This window comes from Dunckerocampus dactyliophorus, chromosome 11 (assembly GCF_027744805.1).
Source record: "Dunckerocampus dactyliophorus isolate RoL2022-P2 chromosome 11, RoL_Ddac_1.1, whole genome shotgun sequence".
In the NCBI taxonomy this organism is placed as follows: Eukaryota; Metazoa; Chordata; class Actinopteri; order Syngnathiformes; family Syngnathidae; genus Dunckerocampus; species Dunckerocampus dactyliophorus.
Window position 1 is genome coordinate 24,883,319 of NC_072829.1, and position 21,175 is coordinate 24,904,493.

General features: G+C 39.9%; 1 protein-coding gene across 3 annotated transcripts in view; it reads left to right on the forward strand.

Moving 5' to 3' along the window:
- Window positions 1-20,491, forward strand: part of nr3c1 (nuclear receptor subfamily 3, group C, member 1 (glucocorticoid receptor)) — a 33,680-nt gene extending 13,189 nt beyond the window's left edge. For all 3 annotated transcript variants that reach the window (XM_054791468.1, XM_054791469.1, XM_054791470.1), the window contains 7 exons: window positions 4,224-4,384; window positions 4,565-4,681; window positions 4,765-5,046; window positions 7,625-7,769; window positions 7,927-8,057; window positions 8,166-8,323; window positions 10,685-20,491. In XM_054791468.1, coding sequence (XP_054647443.1) covers window positions 4,224-4,384; window positions 4,565-4,681; window positions 4,765-5,046; window positions 7,625-7,769; window positions 7,927-8,057; window positions 8,166-8,323; window positions 10,685-10,837 — 1,147 coding nt within the window. In that variant the 3' untranslated portion in view covers window positions 10,838-20,491. The remainder of the gene's footprint in view (window positions 1-4,223; window positions 4,385-4,564; window positions 4,682-4,764; window positions 5,047-7,624; window positions 7,770-7,926; window positions 8,058-8,165; window positions 8,324-10,684) is intronic.
- The last annotated feature ends 684 nt before the right edge of the window (window positions 20,492-21,175 follow it).

Genomic DNA, 21,175 nt, shown 5'->3' on the forward strand with positions numbered 1-21,175 from the left:
GGAGAGCACAGACCTGCGCTGAGCGCCATAGCTGAACAGTGTTGGACAGTTTGATGTTGGAATGGCTTCAATCGATTGAGAAATGTGGCAGTAGTAGCAGGTAATAATAATTAGTTGTAGGGAAAAGGGTGAATTTTGGGAAATTTTGGATCACCCCCAAAATGTAATCAGTTCTTACATATCCCATTTCTGACAACTCCTGAAAATTTAATCAAAATCCATTCGGAACTTTTCAAGTTATTTTGAACACAGACAAACAGACAGATAAACACGGGCAAAATCATAACCTCCGTGCTGCTAGTAACCCTAATATACGAGCAAACATGCTATCTACACACCGCAAGACATGCTGGGTAGCGGTACTATATATAGCAAGTAATCTGACCCCCGAAGATACTCATTTTCAACAAGGCAACTAGTGACAAATGTACGCAATATTCTCTGCTCTTATTGGACACTTTTGGAGACTGACATGAAAGCATGTACTGTATTGCTCTTCTCAGTGAGCAGCCAATCCTGCTGTGGGCCCCCAAATTATTAATTATTAATGACAATAGATCCGTTGGTGCTTAAATGTTTGCAAAAATAAAACGCCTGTCTCTACAGGGGTTTCAAAGTCGTGCCATGGAGGGCCGAGACAGTGCAGGTTTTCTTTCCAGCTGGTCACTAAAGCAGGTGATTTTAATGGTCAACACCTCCTTCAATTTGAGAGAAGCAGCTCATCAATTAAATCACCTGCTGAAGAAACTGGTTGCAGAGAAAACATGGAGTGTCTCGGCCCTCCATGGCACGACTTTGACACATGTGCTCTAGAACAATGTCATATTCTTGTTTGCAAGTGTTAGCAGAGTAGCTGCCTTTCGTTGCTGTCTGAAAATAGTTATCCAGTATCACCACGTTTTATCACAGTGGATCAGGCAGTTATGTGTCCTCGTTCCGCATTCTCAATCACATGACTTTCAGTTGCTATATATTAAGATATACAATTTCCCAACACATAAAAACCAGTCACATGTGGGCATTGACCCCGGTACTGATGTGCATGTTGACCTGTAATCTGCCAGTCCAGTGTGTGTGTGGTGTCACCATTTCCACAATGACAATGCTCCAAAAGTTGGAAGCAAACAAACATAACTTGGAATGATGGCTCATACAGGCTTTGATTCGCCTGTAAAAAATACATGTAACATCTGGAAGAATGTAGTGGCTAATGCAGCTGCCCTGTCTGAGTCATGGGCTGAATTACAGTACTTTGGTATCATTGAAAGCACCCTGTATGTCATACTCAGGCCAGTGTTGCTGTACCCGGGCTCACCTCCAAAGTAAAGTCTATGTAAGAAACCTATCGTTTTATCTGCTTTCAACCTCAACCATACATGATGCCAAAAGTTTAAGTTCTCTTCCTCAAATCTGCTGCTTTGGTACCACTGATTTGCTCCTACTTTCACAAAAAACAGTGACAATTACTTTTTATTAACTATATTTTAGGATCTCAATGCTATTACCCTAGATCAGGGGTGTGCAACCCGCACCTCCGGAGCCGTATGTGGCTCTTTAGCCTTCTTGTTGTGTCTTCCTTCTCCAAGCTCTGTGTTGTCTTTTTGTTTTTTTTTTAACACCAAAGTAGAGGAAATGTGTATTTGAAATATCCGATAGACTGCATTCTGACTGCTGATTGGATGAGCAATGGAAGAGGGGGCCAGCGTGTGCAGTGAGACACAAAGGAAGACGTCTTGTTGGGTGTGCTACACCCTCTGTAAGCTATCCATAACCATGAATACGTCCTGGCGCCATTTTCAGTGGGTCGTGGAGTAGCGTAATTATCCGATGTCCCTGAACACCTCACACCAGTGCTGTTCGCATGCTATGCCACCATGAGGTGCGTGCCATGTTTATGGGCGACTTGGTCCAACTTGAGCGGGAGGGGAAGGACATCGAGTGTGGACTTAAAGTGCCATTTGTCCAACACACAGCTAGATAGCGACATATCTACTGGAGAATAGCACGGCATAAAGCGAAGGGGGGGAATTATGCCCACAACAGTACCGTCCATATGACGGTACTGTTTAATGCCCAATTTGATCTATTGGCCAGGCAGGCAGAGGGGTGGTCTACATAAGAAATGGACCTCCTCTTATTTTTTTATTTACCTAGTGAGTGTTGAATCAGAGAAATCGGACTCATTTGATATTTAACTCCTTGTTTCAGTTCTCATCCAGGTCCATGTGCAAATGCTCCGTTTCAACTCCTAAGATATAACATGTACTGAAAACATTTACACACACTTTTTTTTGTCCAATTATTTTTGAATTTGTGGATTAAACACATAGTGTTGCTGAGCTGATGATGCAACTTGTTTGTGCCGGTTGCAATCAGTCTTTTTACACTTAAAATGTAACTAAATTAATATAATAAGACATTTTAGACGGTTATATTAAAACATTTCTGCAATTTAGGTCGCTGCTTGTCATTGAAGGGTGATCATAGGTCCCGCAGCCAAAGCAGTTGAGAACGACCGTTCTATTGTTTGGAAATGTCTGTTCAACAGAAAAGTTCTTTTGTAACACATTTTAGAGCTCCAATTTATAATACGGTGAAACCATGATACTTTTGCCCAAGGTTATCATACCGTCAGGATCACATATTAGCCCATGCCTAGTCAGCTGATATGTGAACTACACAGAATAAGCCATTCCACTCTAAAGTGTTGCAGCATCGTTGCTTACATGGAGGTACAAAGATACTCACGTGCATAGATCAAGACGTTACTAAGCTACTACACGTGACTCTCGAGGTCAAAAGGGATTATTAATTGCTAAGCTGGTCACTGGGTTATTTCAAACACAGCCTGCCTCAATAAAATCCATGCTGATTGATCACACTCGCAATACAAACGCTTAACTTCCAAATCCTGCTCTTGTTGAAGTCTCGGCCACTCTGAGCGTCTTTCTGGGACTGGGACTGAGCCCTGACCGATAGTTAACTCTGAGGGAAGGCAACAACTTCCTGCCGACAGTGCACACTCTTTTCATTTCAACAGATGGTTTCAGAAAGAGGAAATTTGGTCTCTCCGCAATGCCGATTTGTTCGCCTCTGACAATCCTCAAAGATAGATTTGCTGCATGTTTTATGGTCTTGCAGAAATATTTGTAGTTTTCTTTCCCCACACAAAAAAGATGGAGTTGTAACATAATTTTTGTGTAAGGTGTGTCCATCGGGTTTGTCATCATCTGTGGGGTGCTTGGTGCTTTGGATCATGCACTGTTCCTGTCTTTCTATGTACTTTTTTCTTCTTCTCTTGGTTTTAAGCTACACAGTGCAATTGGATTTGAACGAGCAGCTTAAAGCCTTTACTGAAAAGCTCCATTGAGCCAATGAAGGGAAGACGGTTACCCCTCCACGCCCTCAACAGCAACTACCACATCTTCACTTAAACTTCCAGTGAAGTGTTGTTTTACGTTATTTACTCAATCCATAGACACAAAATAATGTGGACATTTGTTTTATGTTACACTGAAACAAAACAAGTTCACTCCTTATTTTAAATGCGTATGTAAATAAAGACCTGCCCCTTTAGGGAAAACATCAGGTCCGTTGTGGCCAGATTGCCTCCATGACTTTTTTTCAGCCCTCTGAATTCCTGTAGTCTTTGAGGCCCAGTTGTTTCCCTCAGGTTTTCCCATCCTGCAACGCCCACCAACTGCTGCGGTCTGACTTGCGTTCATGCGTGCACCCTTGCGTTGTGTAACCATGCAAACGTGGCTGTCAGGGTGTGATCTGTGCACTGCAGATCTGATCAAATGCACATTTTGTTTGTCATTCTTGCACACAGTTAAGACGCACAGACGCACAAATCTCTTTGATGGAGAGCATGCTCTATGCTCTAACAATGAGGACTTAATTGTCAATGCAGCCACTGGCCTGGAAAGGGGGTGTGGACCTAACACTGATACACAAATGCCAGGCGACCTCTTGTGGTAGTTTTTATGAACTCCATCTTAGTGTATACTCCACTAACATTGATCTTATGATAGCTAGATAGAAGCGATATATCAACAGTTCTATAACAAAAATGTGTCAATTAAATCGTTATTATCTTGATAAAATTATACAGTGAAGTTATCTTATTTTTGTATGAGGATTGTATTGGCACTGTTCAAATCGAAAGGCTTTGTTGATATCCCTCACCTCTCATAAGACTGCATTCCATCTTCTCTCATCAGCTCAACTTCCCGCCAGGAAGGGGTCACGGCACCATCATTGACCCAGGGAAAGAGTGGGACTCAGAAAATCTGCTTAGTGTGCTCCGACGAGGCTTCCGGTTGCCACTATGGTGTGCTCACTTGTGGCAGTTGCAAAGTGTTCTTCAAAAGAGCAGTGGAAGGTACGAAGCTATCAGACATGAATTTGCTACCACTCTTGACCCTTGCATACCTTTTTGTATGATGTATATTCATTCATGACAGTTTGACAACAGTACTTTGCAGAAAGGCTTGTATAGAAAAGGATGATGGTACAGCTTGTAGGTTTTCTGTTAACATGAATCTTCTGCTGTTCATCTCAGGGCAACATAATTACTTATGTGCTGGGAGGAACGACTGCATCATAGACAAGATCAGGAGGAAGAACTGCCCAGCTTGCCGCTTCCGCAAGTGTTTAATGGCGGGCATGAATCTGGAAGGTATAGCAGTTATTTCACGGAGTGTATTTCATCACCTTTTTGTCACTTCCGTCGTCATAACTGTATTTTTCTCTTTTCTGCAGCACGTAAAACCAAGAAGTTGAATCGCTCAAAAGGCAGCCACACAAGGAACCTGCCCGAGGTGCAACCCCCCCCACCAGCTGAGGCCCGTGCGCTTATGCCCAAGTGTATGCCTCAGCTGGTCCCCACAATGCTGTCTCTTTTGAAGGCTATCGAGCCAGACATCCTTTACGCAGGCTACGACAGCACCTTGCCTGACACCCTCGCCCGCTTCCTGACGTCCCTGAACAGACTGGGTGGACGACAGCTCATCTCTGCTGTCAAGTGGGCCAAGGCTCTGCCAGGTGTGGGTTTATTCTGGGGAGTTTACTTTTTTAAGAACAGATCGATAATCAGCACACTCATACTAGGTGGTGTCTACCATGCCTGTACCAAGTTAGAGGAGGTGCGCCAGGGTCCGACATGATTTGTCATGCACCAGCGCACGAGTAATTGCCCCATCAGTATGTGTTTCATAATCAGTTGCTCTTCCCACCAGTTATTAATGGTAACCACGAGCTTGCATAATAGAAATAAATGGCTGTACTCCAGATAATCCACAAAGTCAGGAAATATACGCTGTTGTACTTTGTTCCCATTTTTCATGAGCTGAACTGAAGATATAAAACTTTTTTGTATGTACACAAAAGGCCTATATCTCAAATATAGTTCACAAATCTGTTTAAATCTCCGAAAACCAGTCAGTGTCTGGTGTGACCACCATTGCCCAAACCATAACCCCACTGCCACCATGGGCTACTCCATCCACAACACTGGTGCCTTTTACTGTATTGATGGCATTTTGTATGCATCGCTACTGTGACGAGGGCCTGAGGCCTATTGTTGTTTCAGTCATCCACAAGCATCACCGCATGTTTCAGCATGATAATGCACAGCCCCATGTTGCAAGGATTTGTACACAATTCCTGGAAGCTGAAAACATCCCAGTACTTGCTTGGCTAGCATACTCACCCGACATGTCACCCATTGAGTATGTTTTGGGATGCTTTGTGGCCAACCTAAGGCACACCTTTGCAATAACCATGCGGCCTCATCAGTGTCTTGATATGCCACACCTGTGAAGTGGGTAGATTGAGTCATTAATGATGAATGCTCACTAACACAGATTTAGACCGATTTGTGAACAATATTTGAGAGAGAGAGGCCTTTTGTGTACGTGTAAAAAGTTTTCAATCTCTGAGTTCAGCTCATGAAACATGGGAGCAAAAACAAGTGTTGCGTTTATATTTTTGTTGAGTGTATGATGAAGTGAAGAAATGGCATTGTGCAGGCCAGGGGAGGACAGAGAAGGGAGGGATAGAACAGCCCATTGTGATTGTGCTCGACCTTCAATAACAATAATGTTAATTTAGTTAATGACTAATTGATTGTATTTTAAGTACATTAAGTGTTGCTAGTTACATTTGATGGTAAGACAGACAATAGAAAAGAGTGAATAGAAGTTGTATTTGAGATGTTTTTCTGTATATTTGGTAGCTGCAAATTACTGCTCCGAGTTCAAAGTTAATTGTCTGTTAACAATAATGCCGTCTGGAAGTGCTTGGCTTTGGGCCCAGAGGAATTACAATGGAAATGGGAGAGATTCTAGTGTCTCTCACCTTCTCATCTTTTTACCTGCTTTAATAATTGCTAGAAAAACACTCCAGCTACTTCTCATTCTGAGAATAATATCATAATCACCCCCACTTAGTAGGGGTGTAACGATTCGTTCACTATATTGATGCATCGATTTATATTCCTACGATTCAACTACATCGATCTGGTTCTCAAGTTTCCATTCAGAACGACATATATATTGATCTAGTCGATATTAGGAAATGAAGCATTGGATTTAAGCACAGCAGGCTTTATATGGATGTTTGTTTGTTTTTTTAGCACTTGATAGCAATGATAAAGACGTTAAATGTTAAACGTTACAGTCTGCCTGTCGGTGACGTCATTGTCTTTTCCGGGTATGCAGTGGTCATGGGAGTTGTAGTTGACCTCTGAAATACAGTTGATTCGCTGCTTCCTCTTTTGGTCAGTTCATCCACTTCATTCAGTATTCATATTTAATTCATCTGGCCTTATTTGATTGTATGACATCCCCATCAGCATTGTAGTCCAATAAGAGCGACTTACCGCCCACTTGGTCTCCTAAGTCCAGTTCTGGTCAGATTTCTATGAAGAAGAACATAGTTCTGCTTAGTTGCTGGGGACAATTAATTAAAGAAAACAATATGCGTTCAAAAGGTTAAAACATTTGCAGCACAAAAATGCCTTCTCAAAAAAACCTCAAACTTTACAAAACACTTGGCGTAATAACGTTCTTCATCACGGAAATCTGACCAGAACTGGACTTACAGTAGGAGAGCAAGTGGGGTATAAGTCGTTGTTAATGTACTACAATGCTGATGGGGATGTCATACAACTGTCAAAAAATACAAATGTCGAAAAATCCGAACTATCCCTTGAAAGTAAATAATTAATCATGGAAATCTATACCAACCTCTGTTTATCCTGATTTTGTATTGCATTTTTAGCAAAGTTTTGGTACTCATTGATATGTGAGCATTATTAATAATTTATACCTGATTCCTTTACAAAAAACAACGAGAATCTAGGAAACTTCACCTGCACTGTCCAATATCCAGGTATTTATTTCACAGTCACACTGGATGAATTTTTGGCTAAAAAGGTACTGAATCGTTTGGAATCGTATAGATGTAAATGAACCAATATCGTCCTTGAATCGTAATTGGCAACCACGAATCCTGATACAAATGAAATCCTTATTAAAACGAATCGTTACACCCCTATCAGTTAGCATCGTCTTGTTGCCGCCCGCTGTCTCACTCTTCTACTCAATGGCCTCCCACTCAGGTTTCAGGAACCTTCACCTGGATGACCAGATGACTCTGCTCCAGTGCTCCTGGCTCTTCCTCACGTCTTTCAGCCTGGGATGGAGGTCTTACCAGCAGTGTAACGGCGACATCCTCTTTTTTGCCCCGGACCTCATCATGAATGAGTATGTCTCCATCTGCATCATTGGTCCACTAAGTAATAACAATGATCTAATGGAGGAGACACGGATTCATAGCTAAACTGAAGACTCTGCCTCCAATGCAATAGATGAAACCCAGTTAGTTGCTGTATTCACTTACTTGTTTCTTCTGTGATTCAAGGGAGCGAATGAAGCTGCCATACATGGCTGACCAGTGTGCACAGATGATGAGGATTAGCAGCGAGTTTGTCCGGCTGCAGGTTTCCCTTGATGAATATCTGTGCATGAAGGTCCTGCTGCTGCTCAGCATAGGTGCCTGTCTACATTTCACCTCAACAACCCTCCCTCTTACATTAAATGTAGTCATTAAACACTTTAAAGTTTAGAACATGGTGACCTTGAGTCTTCCCCCTCCTGCAGTGCCAAAGGACGGCTTGAAGAGTCAGGCGGCTTTCGATGAGATCCGGATGTCTTACATCAAGGAGCTGGGGAAAGCAATTGTGAAGCGAGAGGAGAATTCCAGCCAGAACTGGCAGCGTTTCTACCAGCTCACGAAGCTGCTGGACTCCATGCATGAGGTTAGAAACCAGAACCTCATATTGTAAACTAACATCAGCAGTATGTCTAGAAGCATTTCCTAGGATTTTTGCCTTGAGACACCGCCACATCAGGTTGGAAACAACATGATTTGTGTCACAAAAATATGTGATTTATCACACTCTTGGAAGGCAAATTAGTTGAATATTAGGGGCTATCCATACGGAAACGTTTTCAGGTCAAAACAGCAAAGTATTTTATCGTTTCAGCCTCTCATCCACACGGCAACGGCGTTCTGGGTGACCCGAAACGGTATTTTTTTTTTAAATCTGAAATCTGAAAATCGGAAAAAGCCATTTTGGCATTGGTGTATAGACAAGGCAATACGAGAACCACGATGTTACGACCCACTGCCGTCATGTGACCAGAAGTGAGCTTTGATGACAAGCCAACATAATATGTGAATATTTCGACGGACACGACTCACCTCAGTCAACATTCTTCTGATATTTTGTTGTCTTATATTCCATAATGATTCACAGAAGTAATTCTACTTCTCGTAAGCAGGAAGACGACGGACTTACAGTATGTGTGTGCAGTCGTTCGTTCTTCTTCTATGGTTTGGCGTGTCATGTGGTTCTGTCTGCGTACCTTTTACACAGCCGCACACGAATGTGTGCCTTGTGTGGTACATAGTTTTCAGTCAGTGATGCGTTCCGATCTGGATGCAACTACAGTATATACTAATCCGGCAGTGTGGACATGACTTTTTTTTTCCAACCCAACAGACAAGTCACTTTCCAAGTCAGTGCCTTGATCTCAAACCAATAGAGCTTGCTTTCCCTTACTGAATAGCAAAGTGAACGCAGCAGCAAGACCCACAAACAAGCAGCAAGTGAAAGGTGGCTGCAGAAATGTGGTGATTGGCTCCATCCTTGACTGCAGAGGATTTTCATCCAAGTACTACGAATAATAATGTTATGATTTAGAATGATGTCATTTTATACTGTTGGGCGCCTGTGAAAGGAGGTACATTAAAGGGCTGGTAAATGATTATTATATTTCACAGCCATTGTTCAGTAAAAGGCCTTGTCATTGTCTAAATACTGTCATGACTCTATGTATTTGTTCATGCTACTCTTCTACACCTCAACAGCTGCAACACAAAGGGGTGAAAATGTGTCAAAACATGCACACACCTACTGTATTGCCCGTGCTATTATTTTTCTATAAATACACCACATGGTGGCACTGTTATGTAACACCAAAGTTTGACCCCTTGACTTCATACTTGATTCTCACAAAATACCCACTGTAACTCTAGGGTGTTTAGGGAAATCGCCACAAAATTGGGTACGTGCCTTTAGGGGACTAACAAGTACATGTCTGTAAAATGTGAGCAAGATGGGGTGAAAAACATTGCCGCCATCAAGTAAAAGATTGAATAATTGATACTGAAGATGGTTCCGTACAACAGGAGTGTTCAAACTTTTTCCACCGAGGGCCACATACTGAAATGAACGGATGCCAGAGCCACTTTGGTATTTTGTGAACCAACACATGTAAATATGCTAAAAGGTTATACATACTTCAAGGAAAAACTGTATCTCAGCTTTGTGGTATAGGTGAAAAAGTGTATTATTAGTATGAATTTCGGTCTTGCATTTTTGCTGTTGTTTTTTCTTAATTGTCCAAATATTTCAACTTTCTTCTCAAATAATCTTTGTAAATTTAATTCTCGTAATGTTATGACTTTACGTATTCCCAAAATATTTTGACTTTATTCTCATAGTATTATAACTTTTCCCCGACCTATTTTTTAAAAAAATGCCAACTTTATTTTGTTTTGTTTCTCATAATATTAAAACTACGATTAATATCATTAACATCATAATATTTAGAGTTTATTCTTGTAAAATTGCGGCTGTTTTTTTTTCTCCATTTCTGCTGCTGTTTTTTTTTTCATTTTCCGACTATTTCAACTTTCTTCTTGTAAATTTTCTTCTCGTAATTATGACTTCATTCCCATAATATTTTGACTTTTTTGACCACAATCTAAATTTCCAAACTTTGTTTTGATTGTCTTTCATATTATGACTTTTTTTTTAACATATTTTTTTAATATTTCACATGTATGTTATTTTCCCTCATATTATGATGTTGTTCTCGTAGAATTGCAAATTTTTCTCATTAGATTACAGCTTTTAAAAATCTTTATTCTTGTAAAATTACTGCTGATTTAAAAAAAAAAATTGTAAAATTATATTTTTAGAATGTGCCACAGGCCAATAAAAAAACATCTGCGGGCTGAAAATGGCCCCCGGGCCACACTTTGCTCATCCCTGCATTGGAATTTAAGGTTCCTTGACGAGTTAACAGCTGATGTTGTTGTCTGTGTGCAGATGGTCGGTGGCCTTCTCAACTTTTGCTTCTACACTTTTGTGAACAAATCACTGAGTGTGGAGTTCCCCGAGATGCTGGCGGAGATCATCAGCTACCAGCTGCCCAAAGTCAAGGCCGGGGGCGTCAAAGCTCTCCTCTTTCACCAGAAATGACTGTTTCCCCCAAACGGACACGATGCCTTAAATACCCTCGCCACTCCCCCACCTCATCACCGCCTATTTCAGCCTGCAGAGTGACGGCAAAAGGACTTGAGAACGTCTTCAAGAGCAAGGTTTCTAGAGGGAGAGAGTGAAACAGTTGGAGATAGAGAAGAGGTTCGTAAGATTTGGTGTGGATGACAAGTAGGAATTGCTTTGCAGATGGAGAGAAATAGCATCGTCTTGTCTCAGGTGACTTCCTTCACAGACACATCTACAGTAGAACTTCTAACTCTACGCAGATTCTGATCGTATTTTCTAAATGTTCACAGTTGATCATTTTCCAGGTTGTAGTCGCCTGGAAGCAGACTAAACTCCGTGAATAATCTTTTCAACTCTTTAGTTTACATAGGAGCCTATTTTACACTGCTTTTGTGCTTTCATCCTTTGGTATTTGAAAACAATAGCTAGGATTGTTGGCCATTCAAAGGATGATTTATTCGCAAAAAGACCTCTTCCAGGTTTACGATTAGAAAAGGGGGGGGAAAAAATGTGCCTTTTTTTTTTTGCGTCAGATATCTCAGTTATCGCTTCCTACCTGTCGGAGGCGTGCCTCTCCTCAGCCCGTCGCCGCCATTTTACCCTGATTGTACTTTCATGACACATGCAGTCGCAACGCTTCCTTTTTAAATAGCTGCTTTTTCCTTGCTCCTTGATGTGTGTGTGCACGTGTCTGTGTGCGTGTGTGTGTGTGTGACAGAGAGAGAGAGAGAGAGAGAGAGAGAGAACACCCCACAACCTGCCACCCTACCCAACCCGCACACTGAAGTGCGATTTAAGCACTTTGTACCCTCGTAAAGGCTTTAACTGTGAAGAAGGACTGAGACTAAAGTCGGTCTTCATGCAAGATTTTAGGTTTTAGTCTGCCTGATCTTAATTGATACCCCCCTTTGAGTCGCCCTCTCGTCCTGTTTGACGAATCAATTTATGGAATGTGATATGCGTTGACCAATCAGAAAAGAGATCCTATTTTCATGTATTTGTAATTAATTCGTGCACCTAAATGAGCCACCCAATATATGGGTGCTGGTAGTGTTTAGTCACGTTTGTGGTTGCATGGGACGGATGCCTGCGGAGCCCCCAGTCTCATCCAGCAAGTGTTTTACTCATGTCCCAACTGCTCCTTTTTTAAAATTAGCATCATAGATGGATACCGTATTTCCTCATAGTTGCCAGGGACATTTACTTACTCAACTGCAGAAAGAACTAGGCATTTGTTTCCCATTATTAAAGGGGGCCTATTATACTCATTTTCGGGCCTTTCTATAGAGCAGCTACACACGATAACCTGCATTAAAAGCTTTCTAGATCTTTCAGACTCTGCACACTGCAGGAAGAGTCCTGCAGTGTTTCCTGCCTCTCGTCCAAACGGTCTACGTACTTTACTCCATCCCCGGCCCTCCTCTAGGTACGCCTCCTGCCGAGCCCACTACGCTGTGATTGGTCACACTCCAAGCGCTCCTGAGGACTTTCAGACAGCTGCCGAACCCCTTTTGTCCGATGACTTCCACAAAATAAACACAGTTAGGACACTGATAAATTGTTACGTACAGCTTGCTCTTCTGACTCTTCAACATGGCCAAGTAACGTTGGAGACTTCAGCAACAGTTTGGTGGGGTAGTCCAGCTTCGTATTGGCCCATGTTCACAAAACAGTCCTGTGTGAAGTGCCCTTGACAGATGAGCATATTTTTCTCTTGCTGGCCGGGAATCAGCAACTCCAAGCACTTCTGCCTGATGCTTGCCTCTTTAGGCACACCCCAACAAACATTTCCTGGGAGCCATTGCTCGACGTGCTAACACTGTGAACAGAGCGAAGCCGAGCGGGGGTGCTGGGCATGCCAATCTAAGGAAGTCTGGGTTGCATTGACGTCAATGGAACTCTGTGTTTAAAAAGAAAAAAGAGGAAAAAAAACACAGCTTGCAGAGCCGTCCAATACTGCTTTCAGTGCTCACTTGCAAACCTCATTATCTGACGCGTTGGCATCGTTTACCACGAGAATACAACATTACAGGTCAGAAAAGTGTAATAGGGCCCCTTTTAATGTTTGTAACAATATAATTTGACGACTATCATACTGTATATACTGAGGTGTCACAAGATCTCGCGAGATTAAAAGGTGGCAGGATTTCTCGGTCAGACAAAAAATAAACTTCTCTCGCGGGCACTCGGCCTGGGATGATGATAAATGAATGGCGTGTCTGTTTTCCTCATCTCTCGCCTCCAAACAGGCAGGAAGAGGATTCACTCTGTGCCTTGGTTTCAGAACCTCGGCATGTTTGTCCCCATAGAACAACGGCATGAACGGGGTGCGCCCTTTTCTCAGTCATACAGTCTTTGTCTTGGTGGGAGGAGGCGAGTGCAGAAGAGTGTAACGTAGTGGAAATGAAATGAATGGATTGCAATATATTGTCGTATTTTTTCATTATACTTTTGAAATGTTATGTTAAAGTCTCGTCTCGATCTTGTAGACCCAATCTCATGAATCATCTCATGAACTGAGTGTCTTGTGACACCCCTAGCATATACCAATACATATTATGTGCAGTGGGACCTTCTATTGGCTGGTTAACTTCCAAGTTGTTCTAATTATTTTTATTTTATTTTTTTAAATATCGGCTGTGCAGGCAATATTTGAAGTAAAATTTTGAACATTCCTTACTGTCACACAAATAACTAGAGAAGTTAACTGACGCAAAATAAAAGTAAAAGTAAAACGACACCCTTTGAAGAAGCCTGGCAGACACCTAACAGGAAGATGTTTGCCAAGCAATACTGACACCTAGTGGTATTTTATAATAAATGTTTTTATATTGACTTAATTGTATTGCTCATATTGTACTGAGCAGCCAGAACCTTTCCCATTTCTGATTCTATGATCATCACGTTTTTGTGGTGGCATGACAAAGATAAAAAAAAAAAAAAAAAGCCAAAGGAAAAGCAAAACACTTGTGTAATTCAACTCTTTAAAGCCTGTGAACATCAGCTTTAGAGATGCCATGTGTGCTCCGTACTGACATCTACTGGTGACATGTGGCAGGGGTTTTCTCTTGGGGGGGACGACTCAGCCAGCAGTTAATTTGGTCACGCTGTCTTTTAGGGTGTTATTTGAGGAAATATGGTAGTTGGTAGTCGCTCCCCTTGCATCCCATCTGTATTTTAGGCACCTTGTCTTAAAGTTTGTAGCAGATGTGTGTTTGCTACGTTGCTATGTTCTCTTCTGTTTAACAGTGTCTGTGTCAGGGGGGAAACACTGGTGCATTCAAGACATGGTGTGTGCACGGGTGTGCGTGTGAGTGACACCAAGCAGCTTCACGCAGACGATCAATAGCTTCCCTGGTTGTGTTGTGTTGTGTTGTGTTGTTAGATTGTGTTTGAGCTGCAAGCTGTTCAGCCTCTGTTGTTTGCGGTGTTCAATCCTGTCATCCTATTTGTGTGGAAAGCACAAAATAGTCGGGTTAAAAAGAAACAACATAACGATCCGATTTGTTTAATTTAGTTCTGTCAGGTTGAAATCCTTAGACGAATGTGTCTTGTCATCACATGTTATCTTTTTATAGAGCAAGGAACTACTAGTATATTGAATAAACTTGCCTTCTTGGGTGGAAGGCAGTACAGCCATGTGATTTCTCTCATCCAATCGCTGAAGAAAGATGATTCGAATCATGAAAATGTTGCAATATAAACAAAAAACTATTCACCTGAATAGAAGACCACACCTCTTCTTCAAGACCATCTTTGGGGAAAAATATGGTTTTAAATATGAATGAAATAGCAACTAGTGATATCATATTTTAACAGTTGTTTGATGAAAATTAGCATTATAACTCCGAGGTTGTTTGCTAACAACCTTCAACCTCACTTGGGGAGAAGTTGTTTAGCGCCACCTGTTGGGTTGCATGTAGAAATCTCTAGACCCCGTAGGGCCACATTGGGGGGGAAAAATAAAATAAAAATCTGAGATTTCAAGAATAAAGTACATTTACAAGAATAAAGTAATGAATTGATGAGAAAAAAAGAGTACATTTGTGAGAATAAAAGTAGTACATTTACGAGAATAAAGCCGTAAATTTACGAGAATAAAGTTGTAATATTACGTGTCAGAGGGAAAATAGAGCATACTGTAGCTCTTCTTGCTTTTATTTACAACGCGGCGGCAAAAAAGAGCAGTTGAGCATTTAGATTAGCATGTCTAGCAATTCTTACTTCCGCCTTCCTTATCCCACCCCCTCCACATGCACAAGGCCAAAGGTCACATAAGGCCCCTATTTTCATAGCTGTCTCAGGCAATGTCTGTAAAGTTAAAAGTTTTTGCTCGTAAATTTCCCACTTTATTCTGGCAATATTAGACGCTATTGTCTCGTAAATGAGCGACAAATAGTCGTAAATTTATGACTTTATTCTCATAAATTTACAACTTTATTCTCTTAATTTCAGATTTTTTTCTCATAAATTTAGTCGTCAATTTATGACTTTTTCTTGTAAGTTGACGACTTTGTTCTTGAAATCTCCGATTTTTTTTCTCGTAAATTTAGTCGGAAATTTACGGCTTTATTCTTGTAAATTTACAAATTTTTGTTGTAAATTTACGGCTTTATTCTCATAAAAAAAATTAATTTACGAGAAAAACATTAATTTACAACTTTATTACAAAACGTCTTTGTTCTCGTATATTTATGACCTTATTCCCATAAATTTATGACTTTATTTTCGTAAATTTACAACTTTATTCTTGAAATCTCCGATTTTTTTTCTTCTAAATTCATTCGCAAATTTACGGCTTTCTTCTTGTAAATTTAAACAAATTTTGCCGTAAATTTACGGCTTTATTGTCATAAAAAGTTATAAATTTCCGAGAAAAACAAATTCATTTACGACTTTATCCTCGCAAAACGTCTTTACTCTCGTAAATGAATGACTTTATTCCCATAAATTGACAACTTTATTCTCGAAATCTCAATTTTATTTACTTTTCCCCAATGTGACCCTAATACTCGGCCGTAAACAACCTTCACCCGCTCGGGGAGAAGTTGCTTGGCGCCACCTGTTGGTTTGCATGTATAAATCTCTAGACTGCCACTATAGGATGACCAATCATGATGGAAGAGATATCTCAGGTCAATAAGGTAGATATTACTAGCATACTGTATGATTATGATGCATATACTGTACCTGTAATGGTAGTCATTCCAAGTATTTCAGCAAAGACCCTATAAAGCAGGGGTGGGCAAAGTATGGTCGCCATTTTTTTTGGCTATTGAACACCTTTAAGTGTCTCTATGAGCTTTTTTACAGCCGTCATTTTGACACAGGAAAAACAACCCATCTAAATGACTTTTGGACAGGACTGTACTGTATGTATTTACATGTGTCCCATCAAGACGGAGAGTTCTTTTTACACAGAAAATGCAATATTTTAGACTGAAACACTGAAAGAGACCCCCCACTGCCCGCACCTAACCTTGGATGTTATCAGACCGAATTGGGGATTTTACCGTTCAGCTCCTTGCCAGAGAACAGCAAAAAATACTGAAAGATTCTAAACAATTCAAATTAAGTTCACCTGCGTTTTAACTTCACCCGAAAAATCTTCTTGTGAGAAGCGTAGTTGCATTTTCCTTAATTGCTTCCACGAGGTCGCTGGTGTCAAACTCAACGCTCATTTTATGGGACTTGCAAAAGCCTGGGAATGTTGTGCATCAGTCAGACACTTTATCTTTTAAAATGCACCGAAATTGCAGTTCTAGTATAACTTCATGAAACATTTTATCCCAAGCTTTTTTTTGGTCATCAAAACCCTTTTTGAGATCAGTCACAATAAATCAGGGGTGTCTAAAGTGCGACCGGGGGCTTTTTTTTTGGCCCGCAGCACATGCTAAAAATATAATTTAACAAGAACATTTTTTCAAAAAACAGCAAAAGTTGAAAAATCAGCAGTGATTTTACAAGAATGAAGTCCAAATATTAAGACAAAACTGTTGGAATCTAATGAGAAAAAGTAGTAATGTTACAAGAATAACGAAATATAATGACATTTTAGTAGCAGAAAGTAAAATTATTTAACAAAGACGTTATTTTTTAAAAGTCGTCCTATATGAAAAACATGCAAAACAACTAAAAAAGTTGTAATTTTTGGAAAATCGGGTTGCGGAAAAAGGTATAATGTTATGAGAGGAAAAAAGGCAGAATTACAGGAAGAAAATTTATAAGAAGAATGTTGAAATGGAAAAATCAAAAAAAAAAAGCAGAAATGAAAACAGATGTGATTTTATGAGAATAAAGTGAAAATAATTCAATAAAATATTTGTCATATTCTAATGCAGTTGTAAGAGAATGCACTCAAATCTGAAATATGAGGAAAAATAATAGTAACAGAGTTGAAATACAAGAGATAAAAACTATTTTTTTAAATAAAATATGAGAAACAAAGCAAAGTAAAGCTCTCGTTTTTGGAAATAATATTAATTGAAAAAAGACATAATATTTACAGTACGAAAAGAAAATTTACCGAGATCATTGGAGAACAAAGCTGAAATATTTTGACAATTAAAAAGAAAAAACAACAGCAAAAATGCGTTTTTAAAAAAAAAGCAGAAGTTGATACTAATAGAAGGTTTTTTCACCTACAGTATAACAAAGCTGAGATGCAGTTTTTTCTTGAAGTATATACAGTATAACTTCGTGGCATATCTGTACAAAATTTGAAAGTGGCCCTTGCAACCTTTCATTTTTTCATATGTGGCCCTCGGTGGAAAAAGTTTGGACACCCCTGAAATAAATGAATAGCAGTTATATCTTGCTTTTTGTTATTAATTCATTCCAAAAGGTTTGACCCAAATCGAAATGTATGAAAACGTTTCCCATAGGAAATAATGCAAGTCCAATGAATCCCTCCCACCCCCCCAAAAACATGAACACAAAATACATTTCATACAATAATCAGCGTTGTGCAAACAATATGAAATCATTATAAATGAAGAATGGATGGAACTTCTTTTTGATGCAGACGTGCTGTACGTCCTGGCGAGATGGAATTCAACTGTGTTTCTCGCCTTCTTTATGAAATTGCTGACACTTGCAACTTTCTTTGGCCCCGTGGCGGGTTATTTAGCGGTCACACTCAATGGAAAAATACACCACCAGTGAGGGTGCATTGTTGAGGCACTCGATCTCGCGCAACGATACAGTACAGGGCAAACGATACGGTACAGGGCAGAGGGACTAGTTTGTGACACGCAATGTTGCACGAAAACAGAGACCAAATTTTGACAAAAAAAAAAAAAATGAAAGTTTGACTGGACTTCTGCTTGTCACCTTGACTTCTGACTCCAAAGCCAGGTTTCCATCAGTTGGCTGGTAAATAATGATAATTAGGCTTGTCACGATAATCGATTAATCAAACCATTAAAAAAAAAAAAAATAATTCGGGTCATTTTGCTGGTCTCGATAAATTGACGTGCTTGCGTGTTTGTTTTCCTCTCTCTTTACCGCACAGGCTGGATGACAATAGGGTTCACGCTACACGTTTGTGAAGTTGGTTTCATGTTGCACGTTGGATGTTCGTCTCCCTGGCTGTTAATTCCACGTTAGCAGTTGGATATTCAGCTCCGTAGCAACAGCGGTAGTTCCCCCTCACTGTGCCCCGGACTGCTCTCTCATGGTGCGGGGAGCTCGCAAAGGAAGAGTGTGTGGAAATATTTCCCTAGCGGACCACTCATCCACAGCAACATGTCCTCACAGACACTAACCAGCCCTCTCCTGAACTAAACATGTCGAGGCGGCAACCGGAAACATCGGCTAAGTCAGTGGAAAAAACTTTGATACTCTTACTAACCACCGAACGTGAGCATACAGCAATAACCAGTATAAGCTAGCTGGGTTAGCTTGCTTTAGCAGAGCATGGTAATGCTAGTGTGTGTGTGCGCCACTCAGGCTGTGCGTGTTGTGTTTTAGTGCTTGTTAATGTAACCCAGCGTTTTAGGTGATAGCTATCTCTCTTGGCCATAGTCAAAACACATTTTCATCACACTTCCGGCCTTCAAAATAAAAGCGGCGCAGATCATGTCAAATAGTGGTAGTAAAATGAGAGTGTCATAAAATAGCTGAATAATAAAGCTAGATTAATAAAGCTACTACAATTGCATCTGCAATGTTATTGAAATGCTCTTGACATTCCAATTACAATGTTATTAAATACTCTTGAGAAATTCAAGTTTATTGCTTGTGATGTGATGGACTCACATTATTATGCCATATAATTAATGCAAAATTGTCTCAAAAAATGTCAATGATATCGATTATCAACAATAATTTATAGGATAAATCATTTGTTATTGTGACAGGCCTAACAATCATCAAATGAGGGGGAAATTGTGTACTAATGAGGCGATGACACGTTGATGTGCAAGCCGTTACAAGCCGTAAACGCTGGTGAAAACGAGTTTGACGCCCCTGCGCTATAGTTTATATACAGTACATCTACTACATTTACACTGAGCTCATTTTGACCTCACCTGCTCCGACCCCTGAACTTTGACATTTGCCCACCTCTGCTTTAAAAAAGGTGAAAGAAGACCCTTCCATGTTGCCTCATTCATAGCAAGGAAAGCTCGTGCTGACTTCAGTCAGTTACTCATTCACGTTTGACCCTGGCTCAGGTTCATGTCTCAAATATTCAGTTTTGCAGTGTTTTTGTTTGTTTGTTTTCCTTCCCCCAAGTACATTATCCAACCATCAGGAAACTGCTCTTTTTCTTGCCACCTTTGTTCAGTAAAGGCTTACTTTCACACTCAGTCTGCTCAAATCTCTGCTGCTGCTCTTTTGAAACAGATACGTAAATAGATATATACAAGTATACTATATATACACACATACTTGTCCACAAATTCTTTTCCTGTTCCAACAAAATATGCAATAGAAACGCCACCACAAAGGATCACCACCACGTCAGATATAAGCTATTTTCATACACTTTCAGGAACACACGCAAGCCTATTTGATGTTTTGACTACAAGGTGACCAAAGCACTTAACACACAAACTCACTAAGTAGCTCCTTTTTGCTTTTACTTTGTTTTGTTCTTGTAAAAAAAGGAAGAGATTTCGAACGATTGGTGAACTTGTGTTTATACTGTGAATAGAAGTCAAGTCTTTTTCACACCAAACTGTTTGTGAAAGTAATCAGTCAGCTTGAATGGGAAAAGATTTGCACTAGCCAACTATTGTTTGGAAATCTATTTTGTATTAAAAAATAATAATAATTCTAAAAAAAAAAACCTTATGTGCAGACATTTAGACTCGTCAAGGACACGTAAGGAGTTTTCACTTTGTTTTTCTGTACATATATATCCAGTGTGGTGTATTTGTCTCCAAATTCATGCTCCCCCCCCCCATACTCTCTATTTAGTTTGCTCTTCTTGTGTAGTGTGACTTGTTTTGTGCCCTTTCCTTGTGGTCCCCGTCTTCCATCCAAGTAAGGGTGTGTACACGCTGTAGTTTGCCGTGGCACCTGATTTAACACAACAAAACAAGGTGACACTCCTGTCATTCATTGTAAGCCACTCTTCAATCAAGCACTTGGTTAGCAAATAAAAGCGCTTTTCCATCCTGCCACGCTGCTCGTTTTATTCAAAATGTTACACTGAAAGAATAGAACGCCTGTGCTGTCCACACAATGCAGCAAAATGAGGCTCTGGTTGATGCGTAGGATAGAATCACATGGGAAAATAAATGAATGTCTTCTAAAACATCTGTATTATATTTGCAATAACAAAAGGGTATCTTTGAATCGCTCTGTAGAAATGTGATTATGGAAGACAAGAGCAGCAATGAAGCTCAAAAGCATTCATAATAGTTATTACATATTTCATCTCTGATGTACTATATTTAAAAAACAATTGTGAAAAAATAAACAACATACACGATTATTTGAGAAACTCATTTGCTCATTAAGTTTTATTGTGATAAAAAATAAGCTAATAAAAAAAATACATAATGGCCGCACAACAGCTTGATATTGTAATCAATTGTGTTGATTCTATGCACAATTCTAAAGAAAGTAAGAAAAAGACATCATGGCTGTACAACAGCTTGATATTGTAATTGTGTTTATTCTAAACACTTTTTGACATTTTATTTATTCATGATTTCTTGTGTTTAATTGCATTTTTGTGATTAAAAATGAGCAGATACATTTTTTTTTTAAATTACAAAAACCAATAGATAGATAATAGGAAAAAAATGCACTCCAAAAAAATCAAAAGTTATATATTGTAAATAATTTTATTTTGTATTA